At 54.3% G+C, this 24,643-nt stretch overlaps 2 protein-coding genes and 1 long non-coding RNA gene across 28 annotated transcripts in view; 2 read left to right on the top strand and 1 right to left on the bottom strand.

Annotated features, from left to right (window-relative positions):
• srcin1a (SRC kinase signaling inhibitor 1a) overlaps positions 1-24,643 on the top strand; it is a 685,230-nt gene that overhangs the window by 589,797 nt on the left and 70,790 nt on the right. For all 26 annotated transcript variants that reach the window (XM_072487470.1, XM_072487474.1, XM_072487473.1 and 23 more), the window contains 3 exons: positions 909-949; positions 9,122-9,285; positions 11,651-11,826. In XM_072487470.1, coding sequence (XP_072343571.1) covers positions 909-949; positions 9,122-9,285; positions 11,651-11,826 — 381 coding nt within the window. The remainder of the gene's footprint in view (positions 1-908; positions 950-9,121; positions 9,286-11,650; positions 11,827-24,643) is intronic.
• LOC140398616 (uncharacterized) lies at positions 390-23,309 on the bottom strand. The gene is made up of 2 exons (XR_011937516.1): positions 22,852-23,309; positions 390-1,048 (listed from the first exon to the last, which is right to left on the bottom strand). It is a non-coding gene; the product is annotated as an uncharacterized lncRNA (long non-coding RNA).
• LOC140398720 (uncharacterized) lies at positions 14,056-21,176 on the top strand. Its single transcript, XM_072487734.1, has 8 exons — positions 14,056-14,101; positions 14,938-15,128; positions 15,305-15,478; positions 15,928-16,101; positions 16,309-16,374; positions 16,764-16,917; positions 17,010-17,152; positions 20,940-21,176. The coding sequence occupies exons 1-8, from the start codon at positions 14,056-14,058 to the stop codon at positions 21,174-21,176; spliced, it is 1,185 nt and encodes a 394-aa protein (XP_072343835.1).

Below are 24,643 nucleotides of genomic sequence, written 5' to 3' on the forward strand. Positions count from 1 at the left end.
TCAATAAAAAAATCTAGAACCAAAAGTCGAATGGTGACCATGGAACCATTGCCGATTGTCGTAAAAAACCGTCTGGTTCACTAGTGTCCTTGAGGGAAGGAAATTCATCCTTACCCGGTCTGGCCTACATGTGACTCCAGACCCACAGCAATGTGGTTGACTCCTGGGCAATAAATGCTACCCCAGCCACGCCCACCTCCCCATGAACGAATAAAAAGACAATGATGTAGTAAAGCATCACAAGGTGCTACATGGGAAAGTTCAGTGGGCCCAAAACGGAAAAGTTTTACCGATTGGGAAAGATTGAACAGACTGAAGCTCTTTTATCCAGAAAAGAGAACTAAGGAAAGATTGGATTGATGCACTATCAATTACCACAAAGACGAGAGTAGTGGAATAATCGAGGCTTTATTGAGCAAAGATGTTGTGCCTCCTGTAGCTGGAACCAGAATGGCTGCAGCACCGGCAAGCACACACTCTTATACCCCGCCTACTGGGTGGAGCCAGCAGGCAGGGATTTACCCTTGTACATCTAATATACGTGTCTTACCGTAATACATATAATACTGCTAGTGGTGACGACCACATGGATCAAGGCCTTTAAGATTACGATATGGCTCGATAGGACCCACTTTCAGGTGAGACTAGGCACCAGATTCTGTCAGAGTCGGAAAGACTCTCCAGACCCTTTATAAACCATCGGCAGAACCGAGATTTGGCGGGGGACAAACTCTTTTTGAAAACATTCCTGTGAAGTTTCTTGGGTGTTTTACTGCATCAAAGCTGCTACACAAATGCAGATTGTTGTTGCCCGACATGACAGGAGGTTGGACATTCAGCCCCTTCCCATAAAGCCAGCTTCAGATTTAATGCTTATTTTTAATTATGACATTTTCCATTTTCCTCAGTGATAAATCCGAATCAATAAATGGGAGCTCGGGCACCGGAAGTGAGTATAATCTTCATCTGTGTCGCTCACTGCCATGTCAGCTTTTTGAGGGTTATGCGATGATCTCCGTAGGAATGAATGTAGCATCATTGAGTCCTCCTGGGGAGAGTGAAAGACCAAATTCAGTGAAGGATATATTCCTGACCCAGCGAGACGCTGCTGTAGGATTGGTTTCCCAAACTTTCCAAATCAGCCAGATGCCTCCTGGGTCCAGTGATTCTAATCCTGAGCACAGCATCGAAAATCCGGGATCTAAATGTCCCATTTCCGTGCTCTAACCCTTCGTCCATCCGCCACCCTCCCCCAACCCCCTTGCCACCCTCCCCCCCTCGCCGTCCACCCGCCTCGTCGTCCTCCCCCTGCTTGCCACCCTCCTCCCTCGCCACCCTCCCCCACTTGCCACCCTCCCCCCTCGCCACCCTCCCCCTCGCCACCCTCACCCCTCGCTGTCCTACCCCCCGCTCCACCCCTGACCCTCTGACAGTACAGCACTCCCTCAGTACTGACCCTCTGACAGTGCAGCAGTCTCTCAGTACTGACCCTCTGACAGTGCTGCACTCTCTCAGTACTGACCCTCTGACAGTGTGGCACTCCCTCAGTACTGACCCTCTGACAGTGCAGCACACCCTCAGTACTGACCCTCTGACAGTGCAGCACTCCCTCAGTGCAGAGCCTCTGACAGTGCAGCACTCCCTCAGTACTGACCCTCTGACGGTGCAGCACACCCTCAGTACTGACCCTCTGACAGTGCAGCACTCCCTCAGTGCAGAGCCTCTGACAGTGCAGCACTCCCTCAGTACTAGTCCTCTGACAGTGCGGCAATCCCTCAGTACTGACCTTCTGACAGTGCAGCGCTCCCTCAGTACTGACCCTCTGACAGTGCAGCATTCCCTCAGTACTGACCCTCTGACAATGCAGCACTCCCTCAGTACTGACCCTCTGAAAGCACCCCACTCTCACAGGACTGACCTTCTGACAGTGTAGCACTCCCTCAGTACTGACCCTCTGACAGTTCAGCACTCCCTCAGTACTGACCCTCTGACAGTGCAGCACGCCCTCAGTACTGACCCTCTGACAGTGCAGCGCTCCCTCAGTACTGACCCACTGACAGTGCAGCACTCTCTCAATACTGACACTCTTGACAGTGCAGCACTCTCTCAGTCCTGACCCTCTGACAGTGCAGCACTCACTCAGTACTGACCCTCTGACAGTGCAGCACCCTCTAGTGACCCTCTGACAGTGCAGCATCCCTCAGTACCGCTCCTCTGACAGTGCAGCACTCTCTCAGTACTGACCCTCTCACAGTGCAGATTCCCTCAGTACTGACCCTCTGACAGTGCAGCATTCCCTCAGTACTGACCCTCTGACAGTGCAGCATTTCCTCAGTACTGACTCTCTGACAGTGCAGCACACCCTCAGTACTGACCCTCTGACAATGCAGCACTCCCTCAGTACTGACCCTCTGACAGTGCAGCACTCCCTCAGTACTGACCCTCTGACAGTGCAGCACTCCCTCAGTCCTGACCCTCTGACAATGCAGCACTCCCTCAGTACTGACCCTCTGACAGCGCAGCACTACCTCAGCACTGACCCTCTGACAGTGCAGCACTCCCTCAGTACTGACCCTCTGACAGTTCAGCACTCCCTCAGTACTAACTCTCTGACACTGTGGCACTCCCTCAGCACTGACCCTCTGACTGTGCAGTGCTCCCTCAGCACTGGCCCTCTGACATTTCAGCACTCCCTCAGTACTGACCCTCTGACAGTGCGGCTCTCCCTCAGTCCTGACCCTCTGACAGTGCAGCACACCCTCAGTCCTGACCCTCTGACAGTGCAGCATTCCCTCAGTACTGACCCTCTGACAGTGCAGCACTCCCTCAGTACTGGCCCTCTGACAATGCAGCATTCCCTCAGTACTGACCCTCTTACAGTGCAGCGCTCCCTCAGTACTGACCCTCTGACAGTGCAGCACTCCCTCAGTACTGACCCTCTGACAGTGCAGCACTCTCTCAATACTGACACTCTTGACAGTGCAGCACTCTCTTAGTCCTGACCCTCTGACAGTGCAGCACTCACTCAGTACTGTCCCTCTGACAGTGCAGCACCCTCTACTGACCCTCTGACAGTGCAGCATCCCTCAGTACTGCTCCTCTGACAGTGCAGCACTCTCTCAGTACTGACCCTCTCACAGTGCAGATTCCCTCAGTACTGACCCTCTGACAGTGCAGCATTCCCTCAGTACTGACTCTCTGACAGTGCAGCACTCCCTCAGTACTGACCCTCTGACAGTGCAGCACACCCTCAGTACTGACCCTCTGACAATGCAGCACTCCCTCAGTACTGACCCTCTGACAGTGCAGCACTCCCTCAGTACTGACCCTCTGACAATGCAGCACTCCCTCAGTACTGACCCTCTGACAGTGCAGCACTCCCTCAGTACTGACCCTCTGACAGTGCAGCACTCCCTCAGTACTGACCCTCTGACTGTGCAGCATTCCCTCAGTCCTGACCCTCTGACACTGCAGCACACCCTCAGTACTGACCCTCTGACAATGCAGCACTCCCTCAGTACTGACCCTCTGACAGTGCAGCACTCCCTCAGTACTGACCCTCTGACAATGCAGCACTCCCTCAGTACTGACCCTCTGACAGCGCAGCACTACCTCAGCACTGACCCTCTGACAGTTCAGCACTTCCTCAGTACTGACCCTCTGACAGTTCAGCACTCCCTCAGTACTAACTCTCTCACACTGTGGCACTCCCTCAGCACTGACCCTCTGACTGTGCAGTGCTCCCTCAGCACTGGCCCTCTGACAGTTCAGCACTCCCTCAGTACTGACCCTCTGACAGTGCGGCTCTCACTCAGTCCTGACCCTCTGACAGTGCAGCAGTCCCTCAGCACTGACCCTCTGACAGTGCAGCACTCCCTCAGTACTGACCCTCTGACAGTGCAGCATTCCCTCAGTCCTGACCCTCTGACAGTGCAGCACACCCTCAGTCCTGACCCTCTGACAGTGCAGCATTCCCTCAGTACTGACCCTCTGATAGTGCAGCATTCTCTCAGTACTGACCCTCTGACAGTGCAGTACTCTCTCAGTACTGACCCTCTGACAGTGCAGCCCTCTCAGTACTGACCCGCTGACAGTGCAGCACTCCCTCAGTACTGACCCTCTGACAGTGCGGCACTCCCTCAGTACTGACCCTCTGACAGAACAGCACTCCCTCAGTCCTGACCCTCTGACAGTGCAGCACACCCTCAGTACTGACCCTCTGACAGTGCAGCACTCCCTCAGTACTGACCCTCTGACAATGCAGCACTCCCTCAGTACTGACCCTCTGACAGCGCAGCACTACCTCAGCACTGACCCTCTGACAGTTCAGCACTTCCTCAGTACTGACCCTCTGACAGTTCAGCACTCCCTCAGTACTAACTCTCTCACACTGTGGCACTCCCTCAGCACTGACCCTCTGACTGTGCAGTGCTCCCTCAGCACTGGCCCTCTGACAGTTCAGCACTCCCTCAGTACTGACCCTCTGACAGTGCGGCTCTCACTCAGTCCTGACCCTCTGACAGTGCAGCAGTCCCTCAGCACTGACCCTCTGACAGTGCAGCACTCCCTCAGTACTGACCCTCTGACAGTGCAGCATTCCCTCAGTCCTGACCCTCTGACAGTGCAGCACACCCTCAGTCCTGACCCTCTGACAGTGCAGCATTCCCTCAGTACTGACCCTCTGATAGTGCAGCATTCTCTCAGTACTGACCCTCTGACAGTGCAGTACTCTCTCAGTACTGACCCTTTGACAGTGCAGCACTGCCTCAGTACTGACCCTCTGACAGTGCAGCACTCCCTCAGTACTGACCCTCTGACAGTGCAGTACTCTCTCAGTACTGACCCTCTGACAGTGCAGCACTCTCTCAGTACTGACCCTCTGACAGTGCAGTACTCTCTCAGTACTGACCCTCTGACAGTGCAGCCCTCTCAGTACTGACCCGCTGACAGTGCAGCACTCCCTCAGTACTGACCCTCTGACAGTGCGGCACTCCCTCAGTACTGACCCTCTGACAGAACAGCACTCCCTCAGTCCTGACCCTCTGACAGTGCAGCACACCCTCAGTACTGACCCTCTGACAATGCAGCACTCCCTCAGTACTGACCCTCTGACAGTGCAGCACTCCCTCAGTACTGACCCTCTGACAATGCAGCACTCCCTCAGTACTGACCCTCTGACAGCGCAGCACTACCTCAGCACTGACCCTCTGACAGTGCAGCACTCCCTCAGTACTGACCCTCTGACAGTTCAGCACTTCCTCAGTACTGACCCTCTGACAGTTCAGCACTCCCTCAGTACTAACTCTCTCACACTGTGGCACTCCCTCAGCACTGACCCTCTGACTGTGCAGTGCTCCCTCAGCACTGGCCCTCTGACAGTTCAGCACTCCCTCAGTACTGACCCTCTGACAGTGCGGCTCTCACTCAGTCCTGACCCTCTGACAGTGCAGCACTCCCTCAGTACTGACCCTCTGACAGTGCAGCATTCCCTCAGTCCTGACCCTCTGACAGTGCAGCACACCCTCAGTCCTGACCCTCTGACAGTGCAGCATTCCCTCAGTACTGACCCTCTGATAGTGCAGCATTCTCTCAGTACTGACCCTCTGACAGTGCAGTACTCTCTCAGTACTGACCCTCTGACAGTGCAGCCCTCTCAGTACTGACCCGCTGACAGTGCAGCACTCCCTCAGTACTGACCCTCTGACAGTGCGGCACTCCCTCAGTACTGACCCTCTGACAGAACAGCACTCCCTCAGTCCTGACCCTCTGACAGTGCAGCACACCCTCAGTACTGACCCTCTGACAATGCAGCACTTCCTCAGTACTGACCCTCTGACATGCAGCACTCCCTCAGTACTGACCCTCTGACAGTGCAGCACTCCCTCGGTACTGACCCTCTGACAATGCAGCATTCCCTCAGTACTGACCCTCTGACAGTGCAGCACTCCCTCAGTACTGACCCTATGACAGTGCAGCACTCCCTCAGTACTGACCCTCTGACAGTGCAGCACTCCCTCAGTACTGACCCTCTGACAATGCAGCACTCCCTCAGTACTGACCCTCTGAAAGTGCGGCACTCCCTCAGTACTGACCCTCTGACAGTGCAGCACTCCCTCAGTACTGACTCTCTGACAGTGCAGCACTCCCTCAGTACTGACCCTCTGACAGTGCGGCAGTCCCTCAGTACAGACCGTCTGACAGTGCGGCACTCCCTCAGTACTGACCCTCTGACAATGCAGCACTCCCTCAGTACTGACCCTCTGACAGTGCGGCACTCCCTCAGTACTGGCCCTCTGACAGTGCAGCACTCCCTCAGTACTGACCCTCTGACAGTGCGGCACTCCCTCAGTACTGACCCTCTGACAGTGCAGCTCTCCCTCAGTACTGACCCTCTGACAGTGCGGCACTCCCTCAGTACTGACCCTCTGACAGTGCAGCTCTCCCTCAGTACTGACCCTCTGACAGTGCGGCACTCCCTCAGTACTGACCCTCTGACAGTGCGGCACTCCCTCAGTACTGACCCTCTGACAGTGCAGCACTCCCTCAGTACTGACCCTCTGACAATGCAGCACTCCCTCAGTACTGACCCTCTGACAGTGCGGCACTCCCTCAGTACTGACCCTCTGACAATGCAGCACTCCCTCAGTACTGACCCTCTGACAGTGCGGCACTCCCTCAGTACTGACCCTCTGACAGTGCAGCTCTCCCTCAGTACTGTCCCTCTGACAGTGCGGCACTCCCTCAGTACTGACTCTCTGACAGTGCAGCACTCCCTCAGTACTGTCCCTCTGACGGTGCAGCACCCACAACGTAACCCGGCCTGGGCAACGTAACCCGGCCTGGGCAACGTAACCCGGCCTGGGCAACGTAACCCGGTCCGGCCAACGTAACCCGGCCCGGCCAACGTAACCCGGCCCGGCCAACGTAACCCGGCCTGGGCAACGTAACCCGGCCCGGCCAACGTAACCCGGCCTGGGCAACGTAACCCGGCCTGGCCAACGTAACCCGGCCCGGCCAACGTAACCCGGCCCGGCCAACGTAACCCGGCCTGGGCAACGTAACCCGGCCCGGCCAACGTAACCCGGCCTGGGCAACGTAACCCGGCCCGGCCAACGTAACCCGGCCTGGCCAACGTAACCCGGCCTGGGCAACATAACCCGGCCCGGCCAACGTAACCCGGCCTGCTCAACGTAACCCGGCCCGGCCAACGTAACCCGGCCTAGCCAACGTAACCCGGCCTGGCCAACGTAACCCGGCCTGGGCAACGTAACCCGGCCCGGCCAACATAACCCGGCCCGGCCAACATAACCCGGCCCGGCCAACGTAACCCGGCCTGCTCAACGTAACCCGGCCCGGCCAACGTAACCCGGCCTAGCCAACGTAACCCGGCCCGGCCAACGTAACCCGGCCCGCTCAATGTAACCCGGCCTGGGCAACGTAACCCGGCCTGGCCAACGTAACCCGGCCTGGGCAACGTAACCCGGCCTGGCCAACGTAACCCGGCCCGGCCAACGTAACCCGGCCTGGCCAACGTAACCCGGCCTGGGCAACGTAACCCGGCCTGGCCAACGTAACCCGGCCCGGCCAACGTAACCCGGCCCGGGCAACGTAACCCGGCCCGGCCAACGTAACCCGGCCCGGCCAACGTAACCCGGCCTGGGCAACGTAACCCGGCCTGGCCAACGTAACCCGGCCTGGCCAACGTAACCCGGCCTGGCCAACGTAACCCGGCCTGGGCAACGTAACCCGGCCTGGCCAACGTAACCCGGCCCGGCCAACGTAACCCGGCCTGGGCAACGTAACCCGGCCCGGCCAACGTAACCCGGCCCGGCCAACGTAACCCGGCCTGGGCAACGTAACCCGGCCTGGGCAACGTAACCCGGCCCGGCCAACGTAACCCGGCCTGGCCAACGTAACCCGGCCCGGCCAACGTAACCCGGCCTGGGCAACGTAACCCGGCCCGGCCAACGTAACCCGGCCTGGGCAACGTAACCCGGCCTGGGCAACGTAACCCGGCCCGGCCAACGTAACCCGGCCCGGCCAACGTAACCCGGCCTGGGCAACGTAACCCGGCCCGGCCAACGTAACCCGGCCCGGCCAACGTAACCCGGCCCGGCCAACGTAACCCGGCCCGGCCAACATAACCCGGCCCGGCCAGCGTAACCCTGCCTGGGCAACGTTCGGCCTGGGCAACGTAACCCAGCCTGGCCAACGTAACCCGGCCTGGGCAACGTAACCCGGCCTGGGCAACGTAACCCGGCCTGGGCAACGTAACCCAGCCTGGCCAACATAACCCGGCCCGGCCAACGTAACCCTGCCCGCTCAACGTGATCCGGCCTGGTCAGTATTTGACTCCACTTGTAACAATTGATTGTCTCCGAAGTGCCTGAGCAGGTCTCGGCCGCAACAGGTTCTGCAGATGTTTGAGAAAGGCATTGACAATCTGGAAGCTGGTAAACGCTGGCTTGGCCAGTGACACTGACTTCTGAAGAATGAATTAAAACCAAGTTGGATAAAATAAACGGGTTAGCTGAAGAGCAAGAGAATTTCACCAGTAAACGTGAGGAGTTTTCTCGCTGATGTCACACGGGCTCAGCCATATCACTGATCTACAATATCGACAGGAATCGCGACCTCTCCAAGCTTTGTGTAAATGGTAGCCAATCGCTGCCTAGCAACTGAGCATTGCTCCTCTGCAATGTGTGAAACAGCAATTAATTCCAAGCAAGGTCACCTTGGAGCTCTGACATCGGCAGTTGTGAGTGGTGTTGGTTTCTGGTGGCGTTCCTGGAATTCTGGGCAGGTCTTGCCCATCCCTCTGCCTCTGGTCCCGTCAACACAGTTGGGCAACAAGACTAAATGTGCTGTCTCCACAGTAAGCTCTGCAAAAGCTTAAAAGCAAAACCGAAGCCAGTGAAGTGGATGATTTGTGGATAGCAGCTCCCGGCATTTCACACCATTGTGTTGTCCTACTCCCCAGGGACCATGGCCCTTCCCTCTTTGCTTACCGCAGGGTCCTACGATCGTTCCCCTGGGAGTTTTAACCTTGCTCAATAGCTCGTTCTGTTGCCGGCTCCTCGCTCATACATTGCATGTTTTCTTTCTCCCCTTCTGCTGTCAGCTCTCAGTCCTTCCATTCGGAGCACTGTGACCAGCTCAGCGCCAGCCGCCTCCATCAGTCACCCCACTGCCATCACCAGGCTCCAGATGCAGCTCCATCTCCACGACCTCCAGCAGAATGCCAGCGACCTGCGCAACCAACTTCAGCAGCTGCGCAAGCTCCAGGTACCGAACTCCCTTCCTCACAACCTCAACAAAATGAAAAGATTTGCATTTATGCCGCGCTTTTCAAAACCACAGACATCCCACAACACTTTACAAACTAATAAAGTCACGTTGAAGTGTGGTCACTGTGCTGGACAGACAGAGGCCAGTGAGGGCACAGCAAGCTCCCACAAACAGCAATGTGGTCGTGACCAGATAAGCTGTTCTTTTTGTGATGTTGATTGAGGGATAATAAATATTAGTCAGGGCACCAGGTTGGCCCTTGCTCATTTTTGGAATTGTGGCCTTGGGACCGGTTACATCCAGCTGAACAGGCAGGTGAGGCCTCAGTTTAACACAAGACGACCATTCAGCTCACTCCGCCGTTCAATGAGATAATGGTTGATGTTCTATTTAAACGCTATATTCATGGACTATCCCCGGCCCTTGGTGTTTTAACAGTGTATCTGACAGGGCAGCTCTCAAGCTCAAGACTGACACTTGAACTCAGAATCTTGGGTGGGATTCTCCGTCTTAGCGCCAGAGCGTTTTACGACGGCATCATCTGGCCGCTCGGAGCAGCGAACCCCCAACCCACAGGGAGTCAGCCCGGCGCTGGGGCGCCTCACGCAGCTGCCCATGTCTGTGGGGGGGGGGGTGGCATTGTCTGTGGGTGGGGAGGGGGTCCCTCAAGCTCACTTACAGATCGGGGTCCCTTTTAAAATGATGCCCCCATCTCTGAGGAGCCGGTCTCATTGGTGCGGTAAACTCCCCAAGCCCCCCAAAAATGGTGATGTGTGGGTGAATACCGGTATGCATCTCTCCCAAACAGCTGGCCAGAAACCCCCAAATTTGCCCAAAATGACACTTTTTGGGGTGAATTGCGCCCCTAAGGTTTTAGTTGCTGACAATTAATCCATGTGTCAAGTCAGCATAATACATAAGAACATAAGAACTAGGAGCAGGAGTAGGCCATCTGGCCCCTCGAGCCTGCTCCACCATTCAATGAGATCATGGCTGATTTTCTGTGGACTCAGCTCCACTTTCCGGCCCGAACACCATAACCCTTAATCCCTTTATTCTTCAAAAAACTATCTATCTTTATCTTAAAAACATTTAATGAAGGAGCCTCTACTGCTTCACTGGGCAAGGAATTCCATAGATTCACAACCCTTTGGGTGTAGACGTTCCTCCTAAACTCAGTCCTAAATCTACTTCCCCTTATTTTGAGGCTATGCCCCCTAGTTCTGCTTTCACCCGCCAGTGGAAACAACCTGCCCGCATCTATCCTATCTATTCCCTTCATAATTTTATATGTTTCTATAAGATCCCCCCTCATCCTTCTAAATTCCAACGAGTACAGTCCCAGTCTACTCAACCTCTCCTCGTAATCCAACCCCTTCAGCTCTGGGATTAACCTAGTGAATCTCCTCTGCACACCCTCCAGTGCCAGTACGTCCTTTCTCCAGTAAGGAGACCAAAACTGAACACTATACTCCAGGTGTGGCCTCACTAACACCTTATACAATTGCAGCATAACCTCCCGAGTCTTAAACTCCATCCCGCTAGCAATGAAGGACAAAATTCCATTTGCCTTCTTAATATAATATTTGCCCCTTAATTGGAACAAACAGACTTGGGCACTTTAAATTTATTAAAAAAAAGAAATGTGAGAGCGCTTCAACATGGAGGCACCATCTCAACAACTTTCTCAAAACTTTAAGTAAAACGCAGACTTATCAGCACAGGTTTGGAGAGTGGTTGGGTGGGAGGGAAAGTCCTTCTACAGGACGGCCTTTAATTTCAGCCACACACAGGCAGGCAGGGAAGTACTGCAGGCCTGCCTGGCCCAGTGGCCTGTTGCCGGGAAGCAGCTAAGTTACTCCCATCAGGCCAGAAAACACGAGGCCAGCTGGAAAATATTTGGCTTGTTGATGCCCTTGGCCCAATTGACAACCGCCTCATGGGCAAAAATGGCCTCCACCGGTAATGGCATTGGGATAACGGTGCACTGATCTACTTCCCAGCCTGGATTCCTGACCACGACAGTGCCCAGATATTCCAGCCCTGGTCTCTGGGAATTAAGGCCGGGCCTTGCTCCATTCTTTATTTATCCAGTTTCCTATTATCTGCGTCAATGCTTTTCATCTCAGTGACTCCTCGTCACGGCAAGATCTACATTCTAACCACACTCCTGGTAAAAAGCTGTCTCCGGCATTCCCTAATGGATTTATTGATGACCATCTTATATTTATGACCTAATTCTGGTCTCCCCAGCTGTCCCTTTTATAGAGAAAATACTTCCAGTCTGTTCAGCCTTTCCTGTTGGATAGAAGCTTGCGGTATCAATTGTTCATTACTCTCCTCCTCTCTCTCTCTCTGACAGGTCCAGAGCCAAGACACCATGAAGAACATGATGAAGCGTTTGGAGTCAGAGATAAGTGTGAGGGTGACAGAAACTCTGAGGAGGCAGGAAGACCCTCTCCATCGCCAGCGTGCTCTCGTAGAGGAAGAGCGACAGAAATACCTAAATGAAGAAGAGATGATCATACAGCAGCTGAAGTAGGTTCCAAGTTATTCGCTAACCCAGATAGCATCATAGAATTCCTACAGTGCAGTAGGAGGCATTTGACCCGTCGAGTCGGCACTGTCCCTCTGAAAGAGCACCTTACCTAAGCCCACTGCCCCACCCTATCCCCGTAACCCCACCTAACTTGCACATCGTTTGAGAAAAAAAAAATTCCAATTAAGGGGTAATTTAGCGTGGCCAATCCTCCTACCCTGCACATCTTTGGGTTGCGGGGGTGAAACCCACGCAGACACGGGGAGAATGTGCAAACTCCACACGGACTGTGACCCAGAGCCGGGATCGAACCCGGGTCCTCAGCGCTGAGGGAGGAAACCGGAGCACCCGGAGGTAACCCACGCAGACAGGAGGAGAAAGTGCAAACTCCGCAGAGTCACTCAAGGCAGGAATTTAACCCATGTCCATGGCGCGGTGAGGCAGCAGTGCTAACCACTGTGCCGCCCATATGCATGAACTAAGGCAGGTTGCAGAGCATTGAGCTCAATGACTGTACAACGACCTTAACACGACAATTGTCATCAAACCCATCTGGTTCACTCATGTCCTTCAGGGGAGGAAATCTGCCATCCTTACCCGGCCTGGCCTACATGTGACTCCAGACCCACAGCAATGTGGTTGACTCTTAACTTGCCTCTGAAATATCCAAGCAAGGCACTCAGTCGCATTCAGGAAGCTTATTTGTCACTACCTGCTCAAAGGTAATTAGCAGTGAGCACAAATGCTAACTTTGCCAAGGACATCCATATCCTATGAGTGAATAAAGAAATTGAGCATTTCAGAGAGAGAGAGCACGAGAGCGAGAGATTTCCTTCATTAGGGTTACAAGTATCTTCCCTGACAGCCCAACCTGAATTCCTTTTTAATAAATTTAGAGTACCTAATTATTTTATTCCAATTATGGGGCAATTTATCGTGGCCAATCCACCTGCTCTGCACATCTTTTTTTGGGTTGTGGGGGTAAGACCCACGCAGACAAGGGGAGAATGTGCAAACTCCCCACGGGCAGTGACCCAAGGCCGGGATCGAACCTGGGACCTCGGCGCCATGAAGGCACCGTGCCGCCCGACCCAACCTGAATTCCTAACGGATTCTCTCAGAGTGGAAATCTCCAGAGGTACAAGAAGGGAAGGCCGAGGGCTTGAAGGAATTTCTCCCACTTAAGAGGTTCTGGGTTAAAATGAGCCGTGCAGGAGTTAACACACGCCAGTCTCAACATCAGTCCCATCAGGGTGGATGAACAAGGGGTCAGGGGGAACTTTGTACTTGGAGACGGGGAGAAAGTTCAGAAAAACATCACATAGTTTGACTTACCGGGAATCAGCAGCGTTTTATAATTAGGGCATTAATTAAATGGGGAGGGTGTACAATTTTCCAAGGTGCTTCACAGGTTCAATTCCCAAAAACTGGCATCAAAGCCAAAGAAAGCCGGCACCAAAAGCTGGAACTAGGGGCGGGATTCTCCACTCCCGCGCCGAAGTGGCCGCGCCGTCGTGAACGCCGTCGAGGTTCACGACGGCGTGAAACGGCCCCGGTCCCGACCGATTCAGGCCCTGATAATGGGCTAGGATCGGGGCCGCGTCACCTACACGCGCCAGGCCTTGTCGCCCGCGTAAAGGCGGCGCCGCATAGATGACGCGACCGGCGCCGCATAATGGGCGTCATCCGCGCATGCGTGGTTGCCATCCTCTCTAAGTCCGCCCCCGCAAGAAGATGGGGGACGGATCTTTCGGGGCCGCGGAAGGAAGGAGGTCCTCCTTCAGAGAGGACGGCCCGACGATCGGTGGGCACAGATCGCAGGCCACCCCACATTTGAGGTACCCCCAGGTGTAGGATCCCCCCTCGCCCCCCCGCAGGCCGCCCCCCCCAGGGTTCACGCGCTGCTCATGACGGCAGTGACCAGGTGTGGACGGCGCCGGGGGGAACCCACCGTTTTGGCCTGGCCGCTCGGCCCATCCGGGCCTGAGAATAGCGGGGGTGCCGGAGAATCGCCATTTTGGGTGTCTCCGGCGATTCTCCGGCCTGCGGCCCGCGAAACCCGACCGGGCCGTTCCCGTCGCTTGGGAGAATCACGGGAGGGCATCGGACAGGCGTCCCGGGAAATTTTGGCGGCCCAGGCGATTCTCCCAAACCGGCGCGGGAGTGGAGAATGGCGCCCAAAGAGTTTGGTTTTAAGAAGCAGCTTAAAGGAGACTGGGGAGGCTGAGATGTTTTGCGAGGGAAACACAGAGCTTAAGGCCCAGGCAGCGGAAGGTAGAGTCACAAAAGGGAGGTGAAGTAATTCAGGGATTTTCAAGAACTGGAGAACAGTCAATTTCTCAAAGTTTCAGTCCTGGAGGAGTTTACAGAGAGAGAGAAATTGACTGCAGGGATTTGAAGACAAGGAAAGCAGCTTTAAAATCAAGGCGTTGTCAGACTGAGAGATGGTGGAGAGAGGAGCAGCTTCGTAACATCCAGCCCGGCTCAGCCCAGCCCACTCTAGCCCAATCCAGTCCAGCCCGGCACAGTCTAGCCCTGCCCAGTCCAGTCCAGTCCAGTCCAGCCCGGCACAGTCCAGCCCTGCCCAGTCCAGTCCAGTCCAGCCCGGCACAGTCCAGCCCTGCCCAGTCCAGTCCAGTCCAGCCCAGCCCAGCCCAGCCCAGCCCAGTCCAGCACAGTCCAGCCCAGCCTAGTCCAGTTCAGCCCTGCCCAGTCCACTCCAGTCCAGTCCAGCCCAACCCCATTCAGCCCAGTCCAGCCCGGCCCCAGTCCAGCCCAGTCCAGCCCGGCCCCAGTCCAGTCCAGCCGGGTCCAGTCCAGCCCGGCCCCAGTCCAGCTCAGCCCAGTCTAGCCCGGCCCTGTCCAGCCCGGCCCAGTCCTGTCCAGCCCAGCCCAGTCCAGCCAGCCCTGTCCAGACCAGACCAGTCCAGCTCAGTCAAACCCTGTCCAGGCCACTCCAGTCCATACTAGTCCAGCCCGGCCCAGTTCAGCCCAGTCCAGCCTGGCCCAGTCCAGCCCAGCCTAGTACAGTTCAGTCCAGACCAGTCCAGTCCAGTCCAGTCCACCCCAGTCCAGTCCAGTCCAGCCCCGCACAGTCCACCCCAATCCAGCCGAGTCCAGTCCAGCTCAGTCCAGCCTGGCCCAGTCCAGTCCAGTCGAGCCCAGTCCTGTCCAGCCCCATCCAGCCCAGCCCAGTCCAGCCCCAGTCCAGCCCCAGTCCAGCCCAGTCCAGCCCAGTCTAGTCCAGCCCAGTCCAGCACAGTCTAGTCCAGTCCAGTGCAGCCCAGCCCAGTCCAGCACAGTCTAGACCAGCCCCGTCCAGCCCAGCCCAGTCCAGCTCGGCCCAGTCCAGCCCAGTCTAGTCCAGCCCGGCCCAGTCCAGCCCGGCCCAGTCCAGCTCGGCCCAGTCCAGCCCGGCCCAGTCCAGCTCGGCCCAGTCCAGCCCGGCCCAGTCCAGCCCGGCCCAGTCCGGCCCAGTCCAGCCCGGCCCAGTCCAGCCCGGCCCAGTCCAGCCCGGCCCAGTCCAGCCCGGCCCAGTCCAGCCCGGCCCAGTCCAGCCCGGCCCAGTCCAGCCCGGCCCAGTCCAGCCCGGCCCAGTCCAGCCCGGCCCAGTCCAGCCCGGCCCAGTCCAGTCCAGCCCAGTCTAGTCTAGTCTAGTCCAGTCCAGTCCAGCACAGTCTAGTCCAGCCCCGTCCAGTCCAGTCCAGTCAAGCATAGTCCAGCCCAACCCCATTCAGTCCAGTCCAGCCCGGCCCCAGTCCAGCCCGGCCCTGTCTAGCCCGGCCCTGTCCAGCCCGGCCCTGTCCAGCCCGGCCTAGTCCAGCCCAGTCCAGCCCGGCCCCAGTCCAGCCCAGTCCAGCCCGGCCCCAGTCCAGTCCAGCCGGGTCCAGTCCAGCCCGGCCCCAGTCCAGCTCAGCCCAGTCTAGCCCGGCCCTGTCCAGCCCGGCCCAGTCCTGTCCAGCCCAGCCCAGTCCAGCCAGCCCTGTCCAGACCAGACCAGTCCAGCTCAGTCAAACCCTGTCCAGGCCACTCCAGTCCATACTAGTCCAGCCCGGCCCAGTTCAGCCCAGTCCAGCATGGCCCAGTCCAGCCCAGCCTAGTCCAGTTCAGCCCTGCCCAGTCCAGACCAGTCCAGTCCAGTCCACCCCAGTCCAGTCCAGTCCAGCCCCGCACAGTCCACCCCAATCCAGCCGAGTCCAGTCCAGCTCAGTCCAGCCTGGCCCAGTCCAGTCCAGTCCAGCCCAGTCCTGTCCAGCCCCATCCAGCCCAGCCCAGTCCAGCCCCAGTCCAGCCCCAGTCCAGCCCCAGTCCAGCCCAGTCCAGCCCAGTCTAGTCCAGTCCAGTCCAGCCAAGTCCAGCACAGTCTAGTCCAGTCCAGTGCAGCCCAGCCCAGTCCAGCACAGTCTAGACCAGCCCCGTCCAGCCCAGCCCAGTCCAGCTCGGCCCAGTCCAGCCCAGTCTAGTCCAGCCCAGCCCAGTCCAGCCCGGCCCAGTCCAGCCCGGCCCAGTCCAGTCCAGCCCAGTCTAGTCCAGTCCAGTCCAGCACAGTCTAGTCCAGCCCCGTCCAGTCCAGTCCAGTCAAGCATAGTCCAGCCCAACCCCATTCAGTCCAGTCCAGCCCGGCCCCAGTCCAGCCCGGCCCTGTCTAGCCCGGCCCTGTCCAGCCCGGCCCAGTCCTGTCCAGCCCGGCCCAGTCCAGCCCAGTCCAGCCCGGCCCCAGTCCAGCCCAGTCCAGCCCGGCCCCAGTCCAGTCCAGCCGGGTCCAGTCCAGCCCGGCCCCAGTCCAGCTCAGCCCAGTCTAGCCCGGCCCTGTCCAGCCCGGCCCAGTCCTGTCCAGCCCTGTCCAGCCCAGCCCAGTCCAGCCAGCCCTGTCCAGACCAGACCAGTCCAGCTCAGTCAAACCCTGTCCAGGCCACTCCAGTCCATACTGGTCCAGCCCGGCCCAGTTCAGCCCAGTCCAGCCTGGCCCAGTCCAGCCCAGCCTAGTCCAGTTCAGCCCTGCCCAGTCCAGTCCAGTCCACCCCAGTCCAGTCCCGTCCAGTCCAGCCCCGCACAGTCCACCCCAATCCAGCCGAGTCCAGTCCAGCTCAGTCCAGCCTGGCCCAGTCCAGCACAATCCAGCCCAGTCCTGTCCAGCCCTATCCAGCCCAGCCCTGTCCAGCCCAGTCCAGCCCCAGTCCAGCCCAGTCTAGTCCAGTCCAGCCCAGTCCTGTCCAGCCCCATCCAGCCCAGCCCAGTCCAGCCCCAGTCCAGCCCCAGTCCAGCCCCAGTCCAGCCCCAGTCCAGCCCAGTCCAGCCCAGTCTAGTCCAGTCCAGTCCAGCCAAGTCCAGCACAGTCTAGTCCAGTCCAGTGCAGCCCAGCCCAGTCCAGCACAGTCTAGACCAGCCCCGTCCAGCCCAGCCCAGTCCAGCTCGGCCCAGTCCAGCCCAGTCTAGTCCAGCCCAGCCCAGTCCAGCCCGGCCCAGTCCAGCCCGGCCCAGTCCAGTCCAGCCCAGTCTAGTCCAGTCCAGTCCAGCACAGTCTAGTCCAGCCCCGTCCAGTCCAGTCCAGTCAAGCATAGTCCAGCCCAACCCCATTCAGTCCAGTCCAGCCCAGCCCCAGTCCAGCCCGGCCCTGTCTAGCCCGGCCCTGTCCAGCCCGGCCCAGTCCTGTCCAGCCCGGCCCAGTCCAGCCCAGTCCAGCCCGGCCCCAGTCCAGCCCAGTCCAGCCCGGCCCCAGTCCAGTCCAGCCGGGTCCAGTCCAGCCCGGCCCCAGTCCAGCTCAGCCCAGTCTAGCCCGGCCCTGTCCAGCCCGGCCCAGTCCTGTCCAGCCCTGTCCAGCCCAGCCCAGTCCAGCCAGCCCTGTCCAGACCAGACCAGTCCAGCTCAGTCAAACCCTGTCCAGGCCACTCCAGTCCATACTGGTCCAGCCCGGCCCAGTTCAGCCCAGTCCAGCCTGGCCCAGTCCAGCCCAGCCTAGTCCAGTTCAGCCCTGTCCAGTCCAGTCCAGTCCACCCCAGTCCAGTCCCGTCCAGTCCAGCCCCGCACAGTCCACCCCAATCCAGCCGAGTCCAGTCCAGCTCAGTCCAGCCTGGCCCAGTCCAGCACAATCCAGCCCTGTCCAGCCCAGCCCAGTCTAGTCCAGTCCAGCCCAGTCCAGCCCAGTCCAGCACAGTCCAGCACAGCCTAGTCCAGTCCAGCCCAGTCCAGCCCAGTCCAGCACAGTCCAGCACAGTCTAGTCCAGTCCAGCCCAGTCCAGCCCAGTCCAGCCCAGTCTAGTCCAGCCCAGTCCAGCCCAGTCCAGCCCAGTCCAGCACAGTCCAGCACAGCCTAGTCCAGTCCAGCCCAGTCCAGCACAGTCCAGCACAGCCTAGTCCAGTCCAGCCCAGTCCAGCCCAGTCCAGCACAGTCCAGCACAGCCTAGTCCAGTCCAGCACAGTCCAGCACAGCCTAGTCCAGTCCAGCCTAGTCCAGCACAGTCTAGTCCAGCACAGTCTAGTCCAGCCCCGTCCAGTCCAGCCCGGCCCAGTCCAGTCCAGCCCAGTCTAGTCCAGTCCAGTCCAGCACAGTCTAGTCCAACCCAGTCCAGTCCAGTCTGGCCCAGTCCAGCCCGGCCCAGTCCAGTCCCGTCCAGTCCAGCCCCGCACAGTCCACCCCAATCCAGCCGAGTCCAGTCCAGCTCAGTCCAGCCTGGCCCAGTCCAGCACAATCCAGCCCAGTCCTGTCCAGCCCTATCCAGCCCAGCCCTGTCCAGCCCAGTCCAGCCCCAGTCCAGCCCAGTCTAGTCCAGTCCAGCCCAGTCTAGTCCAGTCCAGCCCAGTCCAGCACAGTCCAGCACAGCCTAGTCCAGTCCAGTCCAGTCCAGCCCAGTCCAGTCCAGCCCAGTCCAGCACAGTCTAGTCCAGCACAGTCTAGTCCAGCACAGTCTAGTCCAGCCCCGTCTAGTCCAGCCCGGCCCAGTCCAGTCCAGCCCAGTCTAGTCCAGTCCAGTCCAGCACAGTCTAGTCCAACCCAGTCCAGTCCAGTCTGGCCCAGTCCAGCCCGGCCCAGTCTAGTCCAGCACAGTCTTGTCCAGCCCCGCCCAGTCCAGCCCCGCCCAGTCCAGTCCAGCCCAGCCCAGCCCCGCCCAGTCCAGCCCAGCCCAGCCCAGTCCAGTCCAGCCCTGCCCAGTCTAGTCCAGCTCAGTCCAGCTCAGCCCAACCCAGTACAGCCCAGCCCAGTCCAGTCCAGTCCAGACCAGTCCGGCCCGGCCCAGCCCAGCCCCGCACAGTCCAGTCCAGTCCAGCCCAGCCCAGTCCAGCCCAGTCCAGCCCAGCCCTGTCCAGCCCTGTCCAGTCCAGTCCAGTCCAGCCCAGCCCAGCCCAGTCCAGCCCAGCCCTGTCCAGCTCAGTCCAACCCTGTCCAGTCCAGTCCAGTCCAGACTGAGGCTCCAGACCAGACTAGCCAAGTTCTGAAAAATCAAAATGCGACCTCACAGGAAAACAGATAAGTGATTGGTTGGTGAGTATTTTTCTCCTTTACATTTCAAACCGTATGCAATTTATCTGTAATTGGGACGTTATATTAGTGGCAGTGAGGTTTCCTAATTGTAGTAAAGTTTATTAGCTGCAGTAGGATTTATTATAAAATAAATTAACTCATAATAAAAGGTGGCAGTGCAGGTGATGTTTTGCGATGGAATTTAGGAGCTTAGGGGCAGCATGGTGGCACAGTGGTTAGCACTGCTGCCTCACGGTGCCGAGATTCCAGGTTCGATCCCGGCTCTGGGTCACTGTCCGTGTGGAGTTTGTACGTTCTCCCCTTGTTTGCGTGGGTTTCGCCCCCACAACCCAAAGATGTGCAGGGTAGGTGGATTGGCCACGCTAAATTGCCCCTTAATTGGAAAAAATGAATTGGGTACTCTAAATTTTTTTTTAAAAAAAAAGAATTTGGGAGCTCGTTTCCCGTGTAATCCGAGACAGAACAGTCTGCGGATTGCGGAATTCAGCTCAGAGTGATTGAGCTGGAATCCGAGCTGCGGACACTGCGATCGATCAGGGAGGGAATATTCCTCTTTGTCCCCGCAGGAGAAAATAACACATAATATGCGGGAAAACCCCTCCCCGCCTGCCCGTCGTCGAGGCCCCCCCCCCCGGTGTCCGATCCCCACGCCCCCCCACCATAACGCCCACATCAGCCGTCACTCCGAGTTCCCGTCGGGTGGAACCACATTAGAACCACGCCGGCGGGACTTGGCGGGCACTGGGCCCGTCGAGCGCGGAGAATCGCCGGGGGGGGGCTTTTCCTACGGGCCCCTGCCGGCGCCGCATCGATCGCACGCGCGCAGATGGCGGCGATTCTCCGGTCGAATCGCAGCGAATTGCATGCCGGCATGGGGGCCTATTTTGGGTAATTCTCTGTCCCCGCGCAGAGGGTCGGAGAATCCCAACAGGCAGTGGAATATCTGTATTAATTAAGGACGTCCGCAGTGAGAGATTACCTTAGCTCAACAGAGCAAGAAGCAGAATCAATGTTGGGCGAGATAGGAGTTTACTTGTGGGAGTATTTTATCGGACCAGCCCCCCCACACCCCCACCCGCCCACTGACAGTCATCACACTGTAGGACAGGGTGTACAGGAGGAGATTAAATGGGTGTAAGAAAGCTATTGCAAAAATCATGGGTAACTTTAATCTACATGGAGATTGGGTGAATTTATTATAAATATAAAAACAGAGAGTAATATAAAAACAGTGAGTATTATAAAAACAGAGAGTAATATAAACACAGAGTAATATAAAACCAGAGAGTAATATCAAAACAGAGTAATATAAAAACAGAGAGTAATATAAACACAGAGAGTAATATAAAAACAGAGAGTAATATAAAAACAGAGAGTAATATAAAAACAGAGAGTAATATAAAAACGGTGAGTAATATAAAAACAGAGAGTAATATAAACACAGAGAGTAATATAAAACCAGAGAGTAATATCAAAACAGAGTAATATAAAAACAGAGAGTAATATAAACACAGAGTAATATAAAAACAGAATAATTTAAAAACAGTGATTAATATAATAACAGAGAGTAAAATAAAAACAGTGAGTAATATAAAAGCAGAGTAATATAAAAGCAGAGTAATATCAAAACAGGGAGTGATCTCAAAACAGAGTAATATCAAAACAGAGAGTAATATCAAAACAGAGAGTAATATCAAAACAGAGAGTAATATCAAAACAGAGAGTAATATCAAAACAGAGAGTAATATCAAAACAGAGAGTAATATCAAAACAGAGAGTAATATCAAAACAGAGAGTAATATCAAAACAGAGAGTAATATCAAAACAGAGAGTAATATCAAAACAGAGAGTAATATCAAAACAGAGTAATATCAACACAGAGTAATATAAACACAGAGTAATATCAAAACAGAGTAATATCAAAACAGAGTAATATCAAAACAGAGTAATATCAAAACAGAGTAATATCAAAACAGAGTAATATCAAAACAGAGTAATATAAAAACAGAATAATTTAAAAACAGTGATTACTATAATAACAGAGAGTAAAATAAAAACAGTGAGTAATATAAAAGCAGAGTAATATAAAAACTGAGTAATATAAAAACTGAGAGTAAAATAAAAACAGAGAGTAATATAAAAACAGAGAGTAATATAAAAACAGAGAGTAATATAAAAACAGAGAGTAATATAAAAACAGTGAGTATTGTAAAAACAGAGAGTAATATGAAACAGAGTAATATAAAAACAGAGAGTAATATAAAATCGGTGAGTAATATAAAAACAGTGAGTAATATAAACACAGAGAGTAATATAAACACAGAGTAATATAAAACCAGAGAGTAATATCAAAACAGAGTAATATAAAAACAGAATAATTTAAAAACAGTGATTAATATAATAACAGTGAGTAATATAAAAGCAGAGTAATATAAAAGCAGAGTAATATAAAAGCAGAGTAATATCAAAACAGGGAGTGATCTCAAAACAGAGAGTAATATCAAAACAGAGAGTAATATAAAAGCAGAGTAATATCAAAACAGGGAGTGATCTCAAAACAGAGAGTAATATCAAAACAGAGAGTAATATCAAAACAGAGTAATATCAAAACAGAGAGTAATATCAAAACAGAGAGTAATATCAAAACAGAGAGTAATATCAAAACAGAGTAATATAAAAACAGAGAGTAATATAAACAGAGTAATATCAAAACAGAGTAATATCAAAACAGAGAGTAATATAAACACAGAGTAATCTAAAAACAGAGAGTAATCTAAAAACAGAGAGTAATCTAAAAACAGAGAGTAATATAAACACAGAGTAATATAAACACAGAGAGTAATATAAACACAGAGAGTAATATCAAAACAGAGTAATATAAAAACAGAGAGTAATATAAACACAGTGAGTAATATAAAAACAGTGAGTAATATAAAAACGGTGAGTAATATAAAAACAGAGAGTAATATAAAAACAGAGAGTAATCTAAAACCAGAGAGTAATCTAAAACCAGAGAGTAATCTAAAACCAGAGAGTAATATAAACACAGAGAGTAATATAAACACAGAGAGTAATATAAACACAGAGAGTAATATAAACACAGAGAGTAATATAAACACAGAGAGTAATATAAAAACAGAGAGTAATTTAAAAACAGAGAGTAATATAAAGCCAGAGTAATTTAAAAACAGAGAGTAATATAAACACAGATGGCGGGGTTCTCTGCCAGCGTGATTCTCCATTTTGCCGGCCCCGGGGGTTTCCTGACAATGGGAAACCCCATTGACAGCCGGCGTTACGGAGAATCCCGCCGGCGGGTCGAGGCAGAAATGTAGCGGTGCGGAGAATCCAGCCCAGAGGGTAATAGTTTATTTTTGAAGGGTGCTCGGATCTCTGTGAAGTTGGGCTTGCTGGCATGTTTAGACAGCGCCCCCTGTCAGTGCCAGAGCAAATCACGCCTCACACCAAAAAAAATGACAGTGAGGGAAGGTTGCGAAGGGAATCACGGCAGACAAGCTGGCACGATTCACATTGATTTACTCACCCGAAATTACACTTAGGCTGAAATTTCCCTTTCTGCGGGCAGCGCTCCCCGCCCAAGTTTCCCCATGGGGATCGCCGGCGGCTTCTATGGGAAATGCCATTGACAAGCGGTGGGAGTAGAGAATCCTGGCGCTAGCGAACGGCGTGCTGCCGGGAAACACACGGCTGGGGACCCGAGAATCCAACCCCAGATCGTGAGGGGACTTCATAGGGTGAACATTCCCACTTGTGTGGGGGAGACTGGAACGTGGCGACACAGTTTAAGAGGTCTCCCTTTTAAGACAGCGATGAGGTTATTTCTCTCCGAGGGTCGTTAGTCTGATGGGCCAAATAGCCTCCTCCGGCTCCAAGTCCTATGATGTCGGTCAGAGGACACGGGGTGATATTTGCCAGTTCCACCTATGCTGTCAGGTTCGAGGGTTACCGAGTGGCTGAGTGCAGCTTTCAGCTGACAAACTAAGTCCCTCTACTGGTTACTGAGAATTAATCTCCTCCCCTTTGGGCGGGTGGACTGCACAACTATCAGCCACATGCTGTTACCAAGCAACAGCACATCTCAAAAATATCCAACTGCACAACTCATTAATGATAAACTAATCCACTTGAAGCGAAACAAAGACCTTTCCTTGTCCTCGGATTTCGGTTTCACAGGATCTAATAAAAGTTTGCTGTAATAACTGAGGCCGGGGTACAGAGAGACAATAATATCCGTTTCAGAATCAGGACACAATTGGTCAATGAAAGGGAAACAAAATAATCAGGTTTATGTATTTCTATGGAAGTGATATTAAATTTTTAAATGCAGGGTCACAGTGTAATAGATTGGGAATTTACATGGGGAGTGTGCTTTCGTGTGATATTTTTGTTGCTCAGTTACCCAGTTTATTCCTGTTGTTGAAGGAGCTGGGATTTTAATGGCTGTTGGGGATTACACTGAATCTTTGACAGAAATATTTACCTGTGTCAATCTTGGCCGGTTGGGTAATCGTCTCCATTGCCCCCGAAGCACAATGATGTGGATACAAGTCCCAATCCAATCACAGGAACACACTGTCTCAGCTGACACTCCCAGTTCAGTATTGAAGGAGTGCTGCGCTGTCAGAGGTGCATGGTTACATCTCGATGAGGTCCCACCAATGCCCTGTGACAAAGCTTCCCTAATTTTACACTCCAGACACTCCAGTTGCCGTCACAATTGCCTGCTGTACCTGTGTGCTCACTGAATTTGTGATTCATGTACAAGGCTGCCCAGATCCCTCTGTAAGGCAGCATTCTGCCACCTCCCTCAGTTTGAAGAATATTCTGCTTTTCTATTTCTCCCTGCAAAAGTGGAAACAATCGAGTGATTTGTTAGATCGGAAGGCTGGGAGCTCTCCTTCACTAAAGGCTTTTCAAAAATTCATCATCACTTGCCCGGTTACCAGCTTTTTTAATACTGAATTCAAATTCTTCAGGGTGTTATGAATGGATGTGACTTCAAGTTCCCAGGATTATTAACCCAGTAATTAAACTATTTCTGCTAATCCAGTGTCAACAGTTCAAGGCTGTAACTGGTTGGGTTAACCCAGATTTTGACTTTGTCCTAATTGCCCTTTGAGATAACTACCCTGAGCACCAGCACCTTTTGTTTTAATCAGTTCCGCTTGGAGCTCAATGAACAGCGAAAGTATCACCTTGAAATTACTGCCCTGGGTTCAGATGGAGAGGCAAGTTTCTGCAATGAGCCAGTTACATGTGTGAGGCTCTACTGCCCCTCACTGGTTGTACTCGGTACTACCACGAAGAAACATCTT

Source organism: Scyliorhinus torazame, chromosome 21 (assembly GCF_047496885.1).
Source record: "Scyliorhinus torazame isolate Kashiwa2021f chromosome 21, sScyTor2.1, whole genome shotgun sequence".
Classification (NCBI taxonomy): Eukaryota; Metazoa; Chordata; class Chondrichthyes; order Carcharhiniformes; family Scyliorhinidae; genus Scyliorhinus; species Scyliorhinus torazame.

What these genes read in the sequence shown, in the direction of transcription:
- LOC140398720 (XM_072487734.1), top strand. Translation starts at nt 14,056, where the DNA reads ATGTTTTGCGAGGGAAACACAGAGCTTAAGGCCCAGGCAGCGGAAG. An exon ending in TAAGGCCCAGGCAGCGGAAG is followed by an intron (nt 14,102 to 14,937) that starts GTAGAGTCACAA and finishes ACCCCAATCCAG; the next exon opens with CCGAGTCCAGTCCAGCTCAG. An exon ending in GCCCCATCCAGCCCAGCCCA is followed by an intron (nt 16,102 to 16,308) that starts GTCCAGCCCCAG and finishes CCAGCCCAGTCC; the next exon opens with AGCCCGGCCCAGTCCAGCCC.